Below are 19389 nucleotides of genomic sequence, written 5' to 3' on the forward strand. Positions count from 1 at the left end.
CATTTACAGTGTTTTTTACATTCTGCTGTTCTCTCTTCATAATCTAATCTTCTTGGTCTGTATCTATAATGTTACAGTATTAAGGTCACTCACTATGTAAACATACTTGTACATTTAAACAAGAATTTAAACACTTTTTACGAGGGTAATAATAAGAACATAAAACAAAGAGTGTTCAATGCAGTTGTTTTTGTTTTATTAACATTGTACAGTACATTTTAAGCAGTGCAAGTAAATGATTGTGCTTTGGCTACTTCCTTTACAACTAAAAATGTTATAAATCCTTTATAATATCAGTGAAAAAAACAGTTGCATGACAGTTTGTACAGTCTGCGTCTATAAGTATGGCTCAGGCACAGTTACAGTAGAGGTGTTAGGGTCTTTTTTGCAGTAGTACAGGAACATATATGCAGCATTCTCTTGGTGGAGAACTTTATTGCTATGCATGCAGTTATATTTCTGTTGCATTGTTCTTTGTTCTTGCCTTTTAGATATAAGACGTGCCCCTGGCCCAGTGTGGCATAAGGCTGCCTCCTCTCATTATTTGGCACACTACAGGATACGCAGGGGACACTTTAAATGGTGATGAAACCTAATGAATCACAGATACTTGTGCTAGGCTGCACCATTTTAGTGCTGACAAATCATTCACTGTAAAGCTGGTACATTTTTCAAAGAGAGTGTTAAACCTGAATCCCCCCTGTTTGTATTGTAACAAGCATCATCCTATTGCAGAACCAGGATTAGAGTAGAGCATGCGTTTGAACAAACCAGTTCATATCTGTTGGGGCTGTCCCCTACACAACTAACTGGTAAATATCTACATACAGTAGTAGTACATAGTATACATGTGCTTATTATTAAGTGCATATAACTGAGTATACAGGTCTATGACATACCCAATATACAGTATTGTGTCATCACCCAGTTAAACTTATTGTGCAAAAACACATCTTCAGAAGTGTCCGAAAGGCGTTGCTGGATGAGTATGCTGCAGTGTTAACCTATGCAGTAGTTTGGCACCTTGTTTGCAGCCAGTTAATTCCCAGGAGCATAGGTAAAGCCATCAAGGTCAACTGTAGACCACTGCAGCTCTGTAACAGGACACTCCAGGCAGAGCAAGGCAAGAGGAGTTCTGCAAAAAGAACACAATATTCAAATTCATGTTTATTTTATATAGATAAGGATTAGTGTATATGATCTACAATTGAATTTACTTTTTTCTACCACTGATGTCTTGGATACCATGTTGGATTCAGGCGTCTTGATGTTGCATGTGAAGTTGGACTTTCCGTTGGGTACAGTTTTGAACAGAAATCTACAGATGTTGCCTGGAAACAGACGGACTTTGGCACGGGTCCTCCATGGTGCGTGCTGCTCCTCATCCGGAAAAGTTGTGTCGAAAAGCCTCTCACCCTGAGTGTACTTGCAGTACACTTCTGACGACTCAGCGGGAACACTGTATTTGCAGTCCATCCTGAGGTTGTGCTCATCTAGCGAGCAGTAGGTCAACTGTATCACCTTTTGGGCTGAGGCAACTCCTGGAGGTTAGAGACAAATGATTGGCCACTGTTCAGTCCTTAACCAGATAAAATATTGTTATGAACTTAAATGAATTAGGTTAATCAAATAGTGGTCTTACCAAAAAGCAAGACTGTCAGCAGAAGGACCATTCTCAGAAAATACCCTTAAAATAGAAGAGAAATTCATAGACATTTTCACATCTGCTATATGTTGTCTTCACAGACTGATAGTGTTTTAAGTGCATATTGTGTTTCAGATACATGAGAGGTGGCAGTTCTGAACCAAATCTTCAAATGGGGTACTTTTAAGTCGCTAATCGATTCTAAACAATCGATAACATGTGTTTATCATGCTCACGAATCGAAGATATACAAAAAGATGACACATTTTTTAATCTTAACTCTGTGTCGTCTTCACTTAAATATTTGCTTTAGTGTGGGCTCCCGTGTTTTAGCGCAGGCTCTACAGAAGTACAAGAATCCAGGACCTGTGTAACTGTAGCAGGAATCACCTCTCAACTATCAAATGCTCCTGTTAAAGCACCAGAAATGAAAGGGTACTCACCTTGGCAGATGCAGTTTGAGCGCTCCTCGGTGTCTGCAGTGTGATGCCAGGCTGGATACAGTAGAGGTCGGCTTGTAGAAGAAACGGGAGCAGAGAGAGGGAGGGGGACAGAACAGCAGGAGGGGGCGGTGCAGCGCCACTGGACTTCGGGGACATTTCCCACTATTGTACTAGGGATAGGTATTGATTTGTAGCCGGTGTGTAACCAGAGGAGAGAGATTAACATGTCTTTCCACAAATCTTTGGCAAAATATCGTAAAATTTGAAAGAGCAAGAAAAACAGTGTTTGGTGTTGTTTTGGTTTTGGATATATAGTCAACACTAAAATAGCAGTCATTTCAAAATATCAGCAATACTTCGCAGCATTTTGCAGAGTAATAATAACAATTATTCTTCTGTTCAGGTTATTGAAGCTTTACAAAACTACAAAACTAACTTTAAATACATTTAAAGGACGTCATAGATTAACCGTGGCTTTGAAAGTGAGAAAGTAAAAAGTTTCTTTATACTTTGCACATGATGTTCCTGCTGTATTTTAATGTATTCTCTCATCCCTGAGCTCATTTATTTTCTCAAGGTCCTTTGGCTGCTGAACTAGAAGAGCAGTCTCAGGGGACTGACACGCTGCAGGATGGCACTATAGAAACTGAATTTTAAATATACATTCATCGTAAACAGTTTTAATCTAATGTGAGGTGTTTATGGATAGCACTAAGGCAGGAACTGTGAGCAGTGCCAAAATCAGCTCTGCATCCTGCTGCTGCTCTGCTGGAGACTGCTGCTGATCCACTGCAGAGGAGCCACAGCGACCCCCTTTACTCTGGACCACCACAGCTCTGTGTTGCTGCTTCACCGTCTGTGAAGGTCATCTGCTTTCTATATGAGAATGATTTTTTATGGGCTTCATTTTTAGTAGTGCAAGTTGGTCACAATAATATAATTTCAGTGTGTAAGTGTTAAATCATGTAGGCTAATGAAGGTAGTGTCATTGTGCATGGTTGAATAAACAGTAGACCTACTGAACTACTGAACACTGCATACCGCCACTCTTCCAATGCCTTCCAAATGCATCAGCATTGGTGCTTACACATGTCACCGCCAGTAATGACTTTTTCATTTGGATTAGTTTGTGGGCTGCAGTTCTTAATTTCCTCCTCTAGAGAGCGCTCTTGTTCTTCTCCAAAGGAAAGTTGAATCACTTCTGATCCTTGAAAAAGTCTGTAGTTTAGACTAGAGCCCCTAAGGAATTAGTTTTTGTGGTGGTCTTATCCGGAGTAAACGGATGGATCTATGACAAACCCATTCTCGAAAATAGGTAAGTTATAATAAAGTAGTACCTACTCACAACATTTGGGCAGATTGATTTGAAGATTCCCCAATAGATTATTTTGACTCTAGCCCAATATGAGACATTTTGGTGTCTCTTTGGGATCCAAAATTGAGCAAAATCGTTCCACATGAACGTCGTACGGAGGGAGATGACTGTGCGAGCGCGCATGTTTTGCAGTTGCAGTAGATTGGAGGCTGGGCGGGAGACAATCAGATGGGCTGCTTCTGCTCCGCACACTAACTGGACAAGGAGTTAGCCTGTATCAGGTAAGACATGCTTCACCAGAGCATGTAGCCTAATATCTGATATTTAGACTCGTGTAGCCAAGAGGAGCCCCCCGGACTGTCCTCTGCAGTAGGCTAAACACGCAGGTGTAGGTCGTCAGTACCGCAGTGCACAGTCACTGCAGGGGCGTCATCCGCAGACTGCAGCAGACTGGACCGCACACCCAGGGCCCCCGGCATCACTGCGCTACACACTGTATTCTAGCCTGTCCCACTGTGTGTTGCATGTCTGCCCTCCCATGTGCCGTTGCCTGTAGCGGGGCTCGCTCTCGATAGTGTGGTAACTTGCTGTCCCGTGGTGAACTCTGCAGGTCGAAGCGGGCGCCTCTGATGCTCGTCGCCATGGAGCTGCACTTGTTCTCCACGGCCTGCCTCCTTTTGGGGAGCACCCAGATCACACTGCAGACCCAGACCCACAGTATGTACCACTACATTCTACATAGTCTTCTGGTGGGATAGTGCTGACATGGTTTACATTCTGTGTTTACATTCCGTCTCACTGATTTATTTTGTCTTAGGCCTATAATACTATTTCCCTGATATATATTATAGAAATATGATATCATATTTATATGACGTGCATAGGCCTATAATAACCTTGGGTTTGTCTGTTCTGTGTTGGTAGTGAGCTCAGTGTCCACTTTCCTGTTCTATCCTCGTGGACCCCAGATGTTCCCCTGTCTCACATATTTGGAGCGCAATGTTAGGGTGGATTGTGAGTTTCCTCCCACCTATCAGATACCTGGCCCGTACTGTGAGTACAGGCAGGACAGTCGGCTGGTGGGCACCACGGTCCCAAATCAGGTCATTTATGTGAATATAGAGGACCGCAGGAGGAGTAACGTGAGCCTAGTTTACCCAAACTTATGCCGCCTCACCTGGGCCCCTCTGGCAGATGAAACTCCTAAGACTTACACCTGCAGGGTGTACCAAGGCAACAGCTGGAAGGAAAACAGCATGGCAGTGCATCACAGTGAGTACATGCAACACCAAAAAACACCGTATCACCACCAACTCTAATTTTATACTCTTTATTCACAGGAATTCTACCAATCTGCTCTGCACTTAGTGTAAAATCAGCTCCATGGTTGATATTGCTAGTATTGTCACTCCCTTTGCTTATACGCTTTTTGAATCAGTAAGGTTTTACATTTGTCAATAGGCTTCACTTTTTGTTTTGGTGTCAGTAACTGAAGTCTGATGGAAGTAGCCAGTCAGAAGGAGTTTCTGACTGGTGGTTTTGTTATAAAATAGTGAACAAAATTCAAACTAACAGTTCCAAACCTGCATCAGGAGTTCAAAATCAAAATACAAATCAAAGAATGTAAATTAATAATTGTTCTGCTTAATTTAATGACAATGTCTTTAAATATATATATATATATATATATATATATATATATATATATATATATATATATATATTTTTTTTTTTTTTTTTTTTTTTTTAAATACCTGAAATTAGCCTATTCAGTTTAAGGTTTAATGCCCACACATATACCACTGCAAATACTGTGACATTCAGGTGCTTAAGCTTAAGTATATAGACAATAACTGCTCTAAAGCCCTTTGAACATAGGCATATTGCCTACTGTATGTAGCTTTATCTATTTTCAATCCCCTGAACATTATGAGAGAATAATACAGTAATATCCAATGATGAAGAAGGATTTGTTGCACTTTGTACGTTCTAAAAAACACCAATCAAATGAAAGCCCTTGAAATGATGAAGAAACAACATACTCCAGCTCAGTGAGTTTGTCAGGGAACGAATTTGCACTGCAATGAAGTATTGTATGGTAATGCACTTGATCACAACATCTAGAATAAACACATAAACACCTTTAATCCCTTAAACTGTGTGTTGATTTCAAATGTATTTAACTGGATAAATTCCACTAAGATTTAAAATCGGAGAGAGGGGACATCTGGACTTTGATGAGAGTGGAAATGACACACAGAGGAAACATGCAGACACAGGGAGAACATGCTAACTCCACTTGATCTTTCATTTGGGGAACTGAACTTTGAACCTTCTTGCTCTGCCAAAGTGTCATCCATTATGTCAATGTTTCTGTCCTGTCCTATGCGCTGCACTTTATAATTTGCACTGTAACTTACAATAAAATCTATATTTGAAATGATGTGTTTTTTGTTGCCAAACTACAGGACTATTAAGACAACTGGTCATATGTTAATAGTAATTAATAGTAAACAAAAGTTTGTCACTTGTAAAGAGCTGTTAGAGTTTTTGTCCAGCAGATAGAGCTCTTGTATTGACAAGCTGATAACAGAGTCACCTATAAACTGTGATGACAAAGGTAAAAGGTGTATTTTTAGATGTTGAAGTATAATTTACAAGCCACAACTCATACATTTATGAACTAAACATACATAGAAATATAAAAGATATGACTGAAAAAATCTGTAACATGACAAAGTTTAATATTGATTACAACACAATGTACACAGTTAGTCCAGTATGGCCAAACATTCCCAATAACTCAGCATTTCTGAGGTATGTGTTTAAACATTTATAGACACTTTGAACAAACGTATGTAAACAATTCATTATGGCAAAAGTACACAGTAAAATACTTCAATTCAAAATGCAAACAAACCTTCATATACAAAAGCAGAGCACTAAAAATATATTGACAATTCACAACTGTGCACATGCTTATTCTCCAAATGTCATTGAAGTTAAAAGACTTTGATAAAACATTAAACTATTGGTAATATTTCGTAATTCAATGTACAAAGACTTTGGACTGTTGTTTGCACATAGACTATATAAAGAAACTGCGGACAAACTCATTTGAACTAAATGAAAATGTCTTGAACTTGTCACATTGCCTTATCAAATATGGATAAATGGAGGATGTTAATTTGGCATTTAAAATTGTAAAACTATATCCCTTGAATACAGGAATGGAATACATTTGAAAGACATTGCTGGTGGCATTGCTTCTCCATACTTTCTCACTGGAGATCATGAGACACCACTAGACCACAGCAAAGCCCTAGCCCGACACCCAGCTGTGCACAGTGTTTTTCCCTCTGGGTGGAAAGCCCTGCGCCCCTGCTGGTTCAAAGTTAAAATCCAGCGCTCCCCCATCCATCAGTGTATCATGTAGAACTGACTCCATATCACACTCAAACCTCTCTATGGACATGTTATCGAGGTCACTGGGAAGCCTCTCCTGGTGACGCGCGCGGGGATGCACCAGCATCAGCTCAGCGTAGCCATTACCACTGCTCGAGACCATAAAATTATTGCCGTGTGTTATGTGGGACAGCCGAGAAGGGGGCCCTGGACGACTAGTCAAACTTGTGAGTGGTATCATGTTGCAGCTATTCAATTCTCGTGAGGGCAGGGGGCTTTGGAGAGACAGTGGTGGAATTGACTGAGAGGGAGGCAGCATTTTAACCTTATTGCGCGGATTTAAAAGACTTTGGCTGTTGTACGGGGCCAACGCGCCACCAGTCCTTATCAGAGAGCCCCTTGTCACTTCACCGTCTGATAATAGTAGGTCTTTTGGGACAGGAAGGCAGTTATAACCTTTCTCGTAACCCACAAAACTAGCCTTGTTTGTCTGCATGTGAACAGAGAGTAGTGGGGTCATCTTCACCTGGTTGTACATGCCCTTATGGTGGGAGGAAGTGAACGGGCTATTCTGATGCATGGCGCCATTTGAAGTAAGCGCTGTGTCGGTCGCCACTGGGGAATTTTGGGGCGGCAAGAGGTTGAGGTTGTCAAAGAGATTCTCCATGACATTTTCTGATCCTCTTTGAGCTATGGACCCCGTCACCTCAGACAGTCTGGGCAGGGTGGCGGTCAACTTTGGCCCCACTGAGTAACCCATGTGTAAGTCTGGCTCACACACCTCATCCTGTTCAGAGGCGAAAGGGGATCTGCGGCCGCTCAGGGTGCTGGCGTCAGAGCTGGTTCTGTTCCTAAAGGTGCTCCAGGCGTCCAGGTCTTCAGTGCTCTGAGAGTGAGGGCTTCCGAGCCAATGTGAGTACTGAGGAGACGGGCTGTGGGAACTACTGTCAACCAGGTCAGCCACTGCCATCTGACAAACACAACAAGTAACACAACAATGTCAACAGTTAGAAATCGCTTTTAAGAGAATAACAATTTGTTTAAATGATTAGTATGTAACTAAAAGTACAAGAACATAAGATAAGTGCAGGTATTGTATTATGATTTCTTCTTTGCCAGCAGAAGTAGTTGAAGAAGATGTCACTAGATGTCATCGAAGAGTAATTTAAAATAGTTTGAACTGCTTCTTAGACAGTGCAGTTGAGTAAGGTCATAGTACATATCTGCTTGAATGAGTAGAAGAATATGATTGCTTCTGAGTAAACAATGCCTAATATGCCTCGAGAGAACTATATACATTTATTGACTTAAAATTAAGAAGTTAGTAAATGAGTCCAGGTGATACCTTCTTCTTGGTGGCGCGTCCTCGGCTCTTGGTGAACTTGCTGTTGTTGTCCATGGAGGCGGCTCTGCGTCGTGGTGACTTCCCGTTCTTTCCTCCCTCAGGATTCATCATCCACCAGGAGCTTTTCCCTGTGCCCTCGTTCTGGATGCGCACAAAGCGACTGTGTAATGACAGGTTGTGTCTGATGGAGTTCTGCAAAGAAAAATCAAAAAGTTATTTATTGAGCAGATAAATAATGTTTCCCTTTGGCTTTTCCTTTCGGGAGCTATTGACGTCTAGCTTGACCTCTTCTTTATTACAAGCTTTACCAATACCCACCATGTTATGTGTATGATTAGTAAACTCATAATATGGACATTTTTCACACTGTATTAGAGAGTGAAGGCAACAGATGAACAGGATGTCTGCACATGTCGATATCCTACTCTCATAATATTTTGTCGAGCGAAGCTGTTCCACTCCCCCTCTGTGCTCACCATTGACGCAGGCTGGACTGATCCCATATTCCAGACCTGAGGTGTCATTTGCACTAAATAAATATTAGTGAAAAAGATAAGCCTGAGTGAACCAGGCTTACCAGAATCCAGTTAAAAACAAATCCCCTTTAATGAGCTTACTGTAACAATGGTTTATTCCTAATAAAACAAAATACTAAGCACAGTCATTTTACAACATGACCCCAGACCTAATATGACCTCAGTAAGTTACATGTTAACCAACAATCATGAGCCTTCCTTAGACCTTGGTCGATGACTGATGACAAAAAATCCCACAAGAATTGCAGCTTTGGTGATACTTTAAGCCATCACTATTGAGTCCTAAATCCTATCATTATACTTGCATTGTGTTATTGTTGATGTATTCATGGTAAGCATGTGGGGCAAACTCTGTGTTCTCTAATACTGTGATTTAGTGTTTTTATATACCTGGTCAGTTTGCATTAAACTGGGCAGAAACAAGGAAATGTGGGTTAACCCTAGAACTGTAAATATTTGTATCCCTAAACTAACACGTACAATACTCAATCTGTATTCAGTCCATTTTTCCTAAGGCATGTTTTCAAATCTCAAATGGACATGGGGGCGCCTGCTGTAGTCCCATTCACAGGAAGAAAAACACAGATTGGTTGAGAGGTGAAGAAAGACCCTCTTGCAGCACAGCCATAGCCCATGGTCATAATCAGACAAGTGCATGCTGGGTACTATCAGACCACAAGATACAATTTACTGGTGTCGTGGAAATCCCCTTTAAGAGCCCGCCGTTAGCGAAGCCAGATGTCCCTCACCACACAATTCTGTCGGGAATTTTTAAAACATCACACGCAACGGACGTATTCATATTCCAGTGTTTTTAGAGTGCTGAACTTAATGTGCCCTATGTGGGAGAGGGTGACAAAATCTTGATAATTGTTGGCATTGTCTCGATAACAAGTCAACAATTGTCTTAGTTTAGGTTCAAGTCTAGCACAAAATATAGAGGATGTAATTTAGCATATCCCCAAAACAACAACCCTCTGTTTGTGATGGACTTGACATCTCTCGCACTGTGTAACTCTTCTGGTGGATGGTCTGCTCCCTGCTTGTCATGGAGATGTTTGCTTTGTCTAGTAAGTACCACATCATAGCATTAAACGTATCAAAAAACCCAAGTTAAAGGTCAGATCTGTGAGCAATAAGAAAAATTACACACAATAAAACCCCCTCAAATGAATACTAGGTATGTCTGTGGAACATTCCAGACAGAGCAATAATGACAGACCCCACAGTGCACCTTTATATTCACATGATTTAGTTTGCATGTTATTCAATTCAATTCATTTTTGTAATGCCCAAATTTAAAATCACAACAGCGGTTCACCTACAATGCAGCAATACCTGATTTGAATAGTGTTTTTTGTATTGGAAACCCTTACTGGAGTGATCACTGATAAACTAGGCAGGCGTGTGATTAATACACAGATTAAACGACTATAAAAACTCACTACATATTTTACAACAGACTTTGGCTTGAATGTCTCTTCGTTGTGTTGAGTGCAGACAGTGAAGCCTGATTGCCTGAGTGTCTGTGGTGGTCTGTGTATGTATGAGAACATGGGGGAGGTTACAGAGTTCGAACATGCATTGGGCGGCACAGAGGAGCCGTTTTCAGCTTCCAACCAGGGTCAATGAGTTGCCTACATAGAGAATATTCACTTTGTGCTTTAAAAGTACATGCATATAATGGGCTCGGAATGGTTGCCAAGCATTAAAGGGATTTATGTGCTACCTCAGAAGCTTCAACTATCAGAGGGTATCTGTCACATGAGTTTTGACAAGCAGGAAAATGCTTCTTATTTATTTAGTGACTTTAGTTATTTAGTTTTTGTGTTCACAATAATTAGGGGACATTATGAAATGAATAACTTGTAGAGCGAAATCAGAACTTCTAACTTGAGCTCCAAAACTTTTATTCTAATGAGATCTAAAATATGCAAATGTATCCTTTGATTCTGGACCACAATAAATCAGCGGTCCGGGACTGGCCTGGGATAATCCTTGTCTGGGACAGACCACACCTCAGTCCAAAGGGAACAAAGCCACCCCAGCTTCAGTAATGCATGAGGTGCCCCCTTGCACACATCACTACTTCAGACACAGCAAGCCTTTAATAAAGTCTCTGAATTAAGCTCAACTTCTCAAACACTTTGATAGCGTGAAACCTCTAGAGGAAACATACGGGTCATTGAAGGTTTTCACAATTTCACAATTTCATGTAAGTAAATAGTTAGTCTATGGACAAAAGGAAAACTTTCTCTAATAGCAAGGAAACAGGTGATGAGTGGTAGAGATGGGCAATATACCAACATTTAGATAATGTTGTGAATGTCGGTTTGAATTTAGAATATCAAGTATAATGTTTATAGTTTTTAAATGCTTTTGTGATTCACTTGACAGAAATGTTTAAAGACACATTTCTGTTGGATTGACATAATATTGTCTAAATATTGTAGGGATCGCTATCTAGTCTTGATCCAGAATTTGTGGGAAACATAAACTAAGAATAAAATAAATACATTTTGATTACATTCATATGAAAATAATATGTCAATGCTTCCACAACATGTTGCTTTTGCAAAGAGGCCAACTCCTCCTCCCAGACTTCAGAACAATTAAGAGTGGCACAGCTGCTAGTTCCTGGTTAGTGAAGCATGAAGCTGGTTGTAACGGTCACAGAGAAAGTCAACAAACAAGGGCCAGAGGAGGAGACAGGTGCAGCCATTAGAGAAAGTGGTCCACAACAAACTGTACATGGTCCAATGGCACGAGACACAAACACCAAACTGTACTGCCCCTCCTGAGACAGACTTTAGCACCACCTGCCATGTAAACCAGTGAAGACTTACAAAAATACATCCAACTGCTTCCAGCTTCCACATCACTTCTAACGTCAATGTGATGCCAAGTAGAACAATAGGTCATCCGTCAAACAGCCCTTACTATAAAATAAGGAAGTATGCTTATCTCTTCCACTGTAAGCGACTTCTTTAGGGTCAGCTCTGTGTCATGCTTATTGGCTGGGTATTTTCTGTAGAAGTTTAATATCAAAATAATATTTTGTCTTCTTTTTTTCAAACATAGTGGTAAACGTTTAGTCCAACATACTTCGAATTTGTCCAATTTCAAATGAAGTCAGAATGTAATTTTTTACATTTTGCGTAAGTCCATTATGATTTCAGTCCAGTCCTTGATGGTTGGCTCAGTTTGTGTCATACATTTCTTTGTGATGGTCCTTTTTCCTGCCTCCAGAAGTACTGTATGCCACATTTATTGTGTCCGTGGTAGGAGTTTTGGGGAAAACAATCTAGAGTGCTTTGGTCATCTTTGTCCAATACTTTTGAACTGTAGGACTTTCCCAAACCACAGTATTTTCCTGTGAGTACTACACACTTTGTCATGTTTTTTCAAAGACTGGTTTGTTAAGTTCTATACAATGTAAAGTATAACATAGATAACAAGTCATTTTTAAACTTGGAATATCAAAATAAACTTGTAAAAATAGACTTTAGCCTGCAGAGGACCTCATAATTTAGGGTGATGGAAGAACTTTGATATTGTAAGTCAGTGCAGATACGTATAGTCATATAGTGCACTGCATGAGAGCTTGCTGAGATTACAGTAAAAGGACAAGCCACTTCCTGCCCTTGTCTTCCTGCCTCCTCAGGATGACTGTGACATCTGAGGTTCTAAAATGACAAGAAGAACTTTCGAGTTGAGTTGAATTAACGCAGTGGCGATGACCCACTTCTACAATGGCCCATGAAGGAAATAAAGGCCAGAGATGAGGTGTTTTCCAACAGGGATGTGATAAACAAACGGGAGAAATGAGTTACATTTTCACGCTTTGCTGACTATTATACTGTCTTTCTGATCCTAACCTTAATCATAATGTCAAACCAACCAAACTAGTCAAAAAATAAGCGTGATCATACGTGAGCAGAAACTTTGATCCACTCCAAAGCTTGAATAAATCAGCTATTCCTTTAAAGACACCAAAAGAAACAAGGAGGGATTACTTCCTCGTTGTTTCTCGTGTTTTGCATAATGGTTTTGAAGTCTGCATGATCATGTCTTTGTGAGCGTTGGTAGGGGGTTATTACTACTGAGCCCAGAGAACAATGCATTGAGCCACATGCCACAGATTCCAGTGGCTCACACATGTGTATCTGCAGACTGTATACAGCCCGTCTGGCCCATCAGCTGACTGCTCCCTACTCCTACTCCCCTCGGGACATGCTCGCTCACTTCAGAAAGCCCCTGCCCCGAGCCTTCCTTTCTCCATGGGGTTACTTCAAGCTCCCGGTGGGCCTCTTAAGTTCAGGCCTCCCTCCTCTTTAACCTTGTGATCCTCACACAAAAAAGTTGGCAGTTATCCGTTCCTTTCTTCTCACTTGCTCTCTATAGATCTGTGTCCCCAAGTAAGGTTTACAGAGGTAATTTATTACATGAACACATTTAGGTATTACTAAGTATGATTATATCTTTTGACATTACGCAATTACAGTAAATATAAATAAATCATGCAAATCCTTGCTAATTAGACTGAATATGGTACTACAATTAGGCATGTAACAATAACACATTATTAATGAATCAATAAACATAAAGCAGTTTTAAATAACCTAGCAGAATAAAACGCTTATAGTTAATTAGTCAACCCAAAACAGCTCAGAGATCCCACTAGTGCAAAGTAAAGTTTCACATGATACATTTGAAACCCAGAAAGATATTGTTCCATCTTTCATTTAGTCTGTCAAGTCCATAACAATGCTCATGACAGGATTCAGTAAATGACATGCTCATTACATATGGGTGACATTTACTAACGCTGTGAACTCATGTGTTTGTTCAAATGGACCAGTTGAGCAACCGAAACTAAGATCCAAGCAATATATCGTAATAGTATATAATTTTGTTTAGCAATGCATTGAACATGCACTAAAATGCAAAGCATAGAGTTGCCATGTCTTGACCATTTCAGCATTACCCCCTGGGCTCATATTTTCCTGTTGCCGTTCACCACTAACAGAAGATCTAGTCTTTGGGGAAACTATGGTACTCCTCCCTTTGGGATGGGTTCCTTAAGCCAACACTTTTAAGATCTAAGATGCCATACTTTCAAAAACATCCTCCAAACCTTTTTCATGCCATGGAGTGACAGACACAGGAAGCGTGCCCTGATCTCACCCTTCGCCCACTGCCAGTTTCTAATGTGGAGCTTTGTAATCATGAAGGTTCAAAGTCATTTCTCTCCATCAGGCCCTCACTCTCAATGTACTCGCTCAACTTAGCTAAGGCTGTGGCACCTAAAACATAATACAGCATAAACTCTTTTAAGCAATATTTACTTAAGCACTCTGGAAATAAAACAATTACTGGGACAAACACTTTCTATTGGCGCGCTCATTTTCCAAGGCTGACCCTGGTGTGGAGGGTGGAGTGTGTTAACTCATGGCACTGTTTTCCATCCACGGAGCAGGAAATGCATCACAGTTCATTGTGGAGCAACTGTGATGTTTTTTAACAGGAAAGGGTAAAAATAACTTTAAGAGGGTTCAAAAGACCACGGAGCATGCCAGTGCTGATAAAAACAGAGTTCATTTAGAATTTGCTAAATGAATTAATCATCTCAGCAATCAATATATTTGCATTTTAGTTAGTATTCATAGTATATTTCATGAATTCATAATTCATAGAGTATTTAAAATAGGACAAAATCTTGAGCTACAAGACTGTGCACAGACAAGCAGATCTTGGGATATTTTGATAATATGTGCTTTGACTTAGAAAAAAATGGTTGGTGTGTTACATCCCTTGAAGATCTGTAGATACAAAACAAATCATGGCTACAATAACAGCAACAAATGTCAAATTACATACATCAAAAATTGTGAGGCCAAATAAGTGAACTGAGTTGCACCATGTATTTGTGTCAGAAAAGAATAGAACAGGCCTATACATATAAACATGGCCTAATAAATCAAGTATTTATTGGAACCTATGTAAAGGGAATTTACCTTAGCCATAGCCCTGCATTAAAGGCCTGAAAGGTCAAAGAGGAAGCGATTGGACTCAGAGCAGATTCCTCTGACTACAGCATCCGCAGAGGAAACTGAAGATAGGGACAAAGATATGAGCACACGGCTCAGGAATGGAGGATGTCTGACATTGTCCTCTCACACTGAGGGGAGTATGTCTGATACAAAGTTTACTCTGCAGGTCAATCTATTTCATGTGAGTGCATTAACATACAGGCTAAGTGTAAGCAATAATAGAAGTGATTGAGGTGAGTCAGAGCATTACCTGGGATTAAAAAACAGGCAGGAAGCAAGTAGTGTGAACTGAATGTTGGTGCTTTCTTATTCTTAGGCTCAATGGAGGGGTGCAGATTCAAAATGAAAAGGGCAAAATAACAATAATGCACATAAAGCTAATATTACTTTGGCATCACCAATTATTCTTTTCAAGTTTTCCTCATATAATTCACTCAGTAATAGTCTGTATTGGACTGGGCACTCACCTTCCATCCTGCGGAGCTGTTGCTGTCCCCTTTGTCATTGAAGTAGGGCACACTTTTGACCATCCAGTCATAAATCTGCGAAAGGGTCAGCCTCTTCTCAGGTGAGCTTTCTATGGCCTTGGTGATGAGGTCAGCGTACGACATATTCCCCCAGGCATTACGGCGGGATGAACAGCTTTTCCTCTGGCTGACGCTGCAGGGGGCCCCCAAAGGTGCTCCGGGAGCGGGCACTTGTTGCTGTGCCTGAACATGCGGGCCCAAAAGCTGCTGCTGCTGCTGCTGCTGCTGCTGCTGAGGAGGAGGAGGAGGAGGGGGATGATGGTGGTGGTGGTGGTGATGAAGGATGCAACTCCCCTGGTATTCATCGCAGGGCACAGGTGATTTCTGCTCCGTGTATTCGCCATAATCTTCCTCTAATAACGCGAGGTTGCTGATGTACTCTCCGTTACTCTCCTGGGCCAGTGACGGAGCCGGGGAGGACGTGCTGGAGCTCCCGGGGTCCTGGAGTTGCTCCGGTCTACGCAGGGGCCACGTACAGGACCGTGGGCGAGAAAGAGGCTCGAAGTCTGCGTCTGTGTCCACCGACTGAGTGGGTCCTGGTGGTCCTTCAGCCATATCAGCACATGCTATAGAAAACTTAACTGTTCTTATTTTCAAAACCCCGATTAAACAGTGATGAGTTCAGTCCGGCAGCTCTAAACTGAACTCAAAGGTTGTCATGCAACACCGGTTCTGAACTCTCTACAAGTTCACACCATCCTTCAACTCTGGAGTCTGGTGCCTTCACTGTCTGATTACAGAGTACGACATCTGAGGATACCACTGTTGTTCGATTGGGTGCGTACCCCATGTCTCCCAAAAATGATATATTTTACTTTAAAATTATACTTTAAAAATAATGTTTGTTTTAAAAACAAAAAAGACGTTTTAATGGATTTTAACATATACACTAAATAATTACGAATTCGGTTATCATTTCAATTGTTAATTGTTTTAATATATTAAGATTGTTTAAATCTTTGTTTACATGCATCGTATCTAAAGCAGCGTTTCAAACTTGATACAAAGGATAAGCCTGACCAAATGCTATTATTCTACTATAAAGCTCTAATTTACTAGATGGACCTTGAAAGTACCACCCAATGCTTCCCCTACTGGCACTAGTTGGAACTGGCAAGTATAAAGAACTCAATAGATGTTAAGATAATAATCACAAATTTGAGTAATTGAGTAATATTGTCTATTGCATTATCCATTCACAACACTCCAGGTGGCAAGGCTGCCAGTTTGAAAAATTGGGCAAATGGTTGTGTGCCATCTTCAACAACCACCAACAATCAAATATGAACGCACTAGATTCATGCCAAGAGATATGTACCATTAGTATCACAATATAAAAAAGTATGTTTTTCATCATGTCCTCTCCTTTAAATTATTGTTTTAATAGTTAACTAGATGAAATCACAAAAATAATTGTCAACAGTGATACAGTATTATTGTGGTTTGCTTTTGTTTTTTGTACATCCTCCACTTTTAATTGAGATAAACATCATCCTCCTTGAGCACTTCTTCTTTTTGACAGAAATATTCTTTAAACCAGAAGATGTGCTCCTTCTTCTGCTGGATAGTTTGGTGTGGGTTTCTGGACAAACCAGCAACCACAAGCTCCATGAAGTGACGAATAGGCCCCTGACGTGGGAAGCCCTCTTCTAAGTGTTTCTCCAAGAAGATATGCTCATGAAAGGGTACACTAGCTTCCTCTTCAAGGCCTTTGGATTACAACAAGTTAAGTACATTTAATTTTACATTCATAATAAAAAGAATGAATTACATTACTTACCAATATCATTGTCAATAGGATATTGCCACATTTTCCCTTGTTGAGTCCACTGGATCATTTCCTCAAAACCATTACGAGGCATATGATTGGTCACTGTGGATAATTGGTCTGCATAATCCACATCCCATAAAGTTGTTTGTGCTAAAATATAAGAGTTTGTTATAAGATTTGAAATATCATATTTACTGAATAATTACATTTAAAAGTGAATTGGACATTACCAACTGTGGGCAAAGAAGTTACTTCTGAAGGAGAGAAAATGTTCAATTTCTTTGCTGTAAACAGATTTCTCCTAATAAAACAGAATAAAACTAAGACACATGTAATAACAAAAAATTACTTAATTTAAAATACCTTTTTCGAACACTATCCAGTTCACCAGTGATTCCTCGTTCCTGTGTGTATCCTCGGCCATCATCGTCAAACCTTATCTGATTTGCCGCTTGTGCATTAGATCGATTTGGATTCTTTCCTATTTTCATTTCTGCTATGATTATCCTGTCAATGCACATGTATGAAAGTATGTTAAACTGCATTTTTAAGTAGTATGCGAGTAATCTTAACTCAACCAACCCAATATTGTTCACATCTCCTTTCTTTTGTGCCTCTGTAATAGTTTCATGCTGGCGCAGTTGCAGGAGGAGTTCAGACTCTGCCTGGCTGGGATTAGACAAAGTGGAAGCTGCAGCAGATGCAGCGGCAACGAGGTCTGGAGCCAGAGTTTCACTACAAAATAAAACATTTAATAATGGACAAAAGAGCTTTAATGGATGAAATATGCACCGAAATCACTGTATCATTCTCATTCTTACCTCTGCTGTGTAGTTTTCACTGTAGCATTCTGAAACATACTAATTGTGCTCTCCATGGGGGTCAATCTAGGTTTTGTTGTGGAAAAAGTATCTGGTCTTCCTTTCAGACTTTTTAGTTTCCTCTTGTTAGTTACTTCTACTTTCATTGCACCAAGTAGGTCCAGGAGACTCTCCTTTCCACTCCTGGCTTTCGCTATTGCAGGCTCCACAGCATCTGGTTGACTTATACCATGAGACTGTGTAGTAATTTCCTCATCTGCTGTTAATGATGTTGAATTCACTTCCAGCTGAGACGTTTCATTAGCCGTCCCTACAGTTGAATTTCTTTCAATGTCCACCTCAGATGTGTTTTCTGAAGATTTGATCTTAACTTGTGCATTTGGAGGAGCTTCTGTCTTGTCACAAAAGTGAGCTGAACATGTTCGGAGACCTTTAACACCCGTAGTGTTTATCAATCTGAAATAAAGCAGTAGTTCAACAACAAATAACCAGGGGTGGAAAGTAACTAATTACAAATACTCACATTACTGTAATTGAGTACATTTTTAAAGTAATTATCTTTTTAAATAGCAAGTTTTTAAACATGTATAATTGACCAGAGACTCAAAGAATCTGCAAATTGTTGTTTAACCAACTAAGATCAAAATATTACATTTTTCCAATTATCTGTAAAATATTGATCAAACATACTTTACATTACGTTAAAATAACTACTAACTAGCATTCTGAAAAAGTATTTTTCATGTGTACCGGTTTGGCAGCTGTACTTTTTTAGCCATGTAAAGTTAAGTCTGCTCTCACTTTATTACGTTTACCATCACTTTATTACGTTTATCATCACTAACACCAAAGCAATGGAAGAAGAACTTCTAAAGAATACGACAAAGACAAAGAGGAATAAAGTTTGGCGGTAATACAACACTAGGGACAATTTACTTTTAAATTCTTCAAACTAATCCCAACCGATGTACTGGGCATAAGACATGTTATAACTGAGTGAGTAAGAGTATTGATTGATTTCTTTTGATTTGCAAAGGCAAAAAAGACTAATAATTAGATTCCCTTACTTGAGTACAAATTTGCACTATTACGGCAAATAAAAACAAACCTTCCGACAACCATATCTATAGGTCTCTTCGGTGCTACTCCTGTTATTCTTATAAATTATGACTTGTCAAATAAAACAACTGCAAGCATGTAATGGCTTAAGAATAACCTCAGGTCATTCTCCAGAGCTTGAAAACTCACCTAAAATTTGCCGTTGATGATTTGTCACATTTAAACGCCAAAGCAAAAACATCAGAGAATCCAGCCGATGTGTTGGGACCTAAGAACACATGTCGTAAAATGCCTTTATACATGTTTACTTCTTGAAATGCCCTTCCACGACGTCAAGTCACAACGTTTCCGACTGTATAAAGTAACCGGCGGACTATTCAATCCGTCTTTAGTTCCGGCCCCAAAATCAACAAAATAAGCAGATAAACGTTTATAAAATTAATAATCAGTAGATTGCATCTATATTGGC

The 19389-nt window shown here is 40.0% G+C and overlaps 4 protein-coding genes across 6 annotated transcripts; 1 reads left to right on the plus strand and 3 right to left on the minus strand.

Moving 5' to 3' along the window:
* Window positions 1–174: 174 nt before the first annotated feature.
* On the minus strand, window positions 175–2420 carry thy1 (Thy-1 cell surface antigen). Its single transcript, XM_072446321.1, has 4 exons — window positions 2089–2420; window positions 1643–1687; window positions 1218–1541; window positions 175–1135 (listed from the first exon to the last, which is right to left on the minus strand). Exons 1-4 carry the CDS (start codon window positions 2312–2314, stop codon window positions 1005–1007), a joined length of 726 nt encoding a protein of 241 aa, XP_072302422.1. The 5' UTR covers window positions 2315–2420; the 3' UTR covers window positions 175–1004.
* Window positions 2421–3561: 1141 nt separating this feature from the next.
* Window positions 3562–4930, plus strand: LOC140360354 (uncharacterized). Of its 2 annotated transcripts, none has more exons than XM_072445565.1 (4): window positions 3562–3684; window positions 4014–4120; window positions 4328–4675; window positions 4744–4930. In XM_072445565.1, the coding sequence occupies exons 2-4, from the start codon at window positions 4033–4035 to the stop codon at window positions 4842–4844; spliced, it is 537 nt and encodes a 178-aa protein (XP_072301666.1). In that variant the 5' UTR covers window positions 3562–3684; window positions 4014–4032; the 3' UTR covers window positions 4845–4930. The 2 variants fall into 2 exon arrangements, with proteins under 2 accessions (XP_072301666.1, XP_072301668.1); XM_072445567.1 differs by lacking the exon at window positions 3562–3684 and adding an exon at window positions 3778–3918.
* Window positions 4931–6205: 1275 nt separating this feature from the next.
* On the minus strand, window positions 6206–15964 carry LOC140360875 (forkhead box protein O1-B-like). Its single transcript, XM_072446322.1, has 3 exons — window positions 15210–15964; window positions 8154–8345; window positions 6206–7778 (listed from the first exon to the last, which is right to left on the minus strand). The coding sequence occupies exons 1-3, from the start codon at window positions 15822–15824 to the stop codon at window positions 6726–6728; spliced, it is 1860 nt and encodes a 619-aa protein (XP_072302423.1). The 5' UTR covers window positions 15825–15964; the 3' UTR covers window positions 6206–6725.
* A 717-nt stretch (window positions 15965–16681) lies between these two features.
* Window positions 16682–19375, minus strand: mrps31 (mitochondrial ribosomal protein S31). Of its 2 annotated transcripts, XM_072446325.1 has the most exons (7): window positions 19110–19365; window positions 17862–18317; window positions 17623–17775; window positions 17404–17547; window positions 17271–17341; window positions 17050–17190; window positions 16682–16978 (listed from the first exon to the last, which is right to left on the minus strand). In XM_072446325.1, the coding sequence occupies exons 1-7, from the start codon at window positions 19220–19222 to the stop codon at window positions 16743–16745; spliced, it is 1314 nt and encodes a 437-aa protein (XP_072302426.1). In that variant the 5' UTR covers window positions 19223–19365; the 3' UTR covers window positions 16682–16742. The 2 variants fall into 2 exon arrangements, with proteins under 2 accessions (XP_072302426.1, XP_072302425.1); XM_072446324.1 differs by having other exon boundaries at window positions 17404–17775; window positions 19110–19375.
* Window positions 19376–19389: the final 14 nt, after the last annotated feature.

This window comes from Eucyclogobius newberryi, unplaced genomic scaffold (genome assembly GCF_026437365.1).
Source record: "Eucyclogobius newberryi isolate DKJ021-1_F unplaced genomic scaffold, fEucNew1.0.hap1 SCAF_15, whole genome shotgun sequence".
Lineage (NCBI taxonomy): Eukaryota > Metazoa > Chordata > Actinopteri > Gobiiformes > Gobiidae > Eucyclogobius > Eucyclogobius newberryi.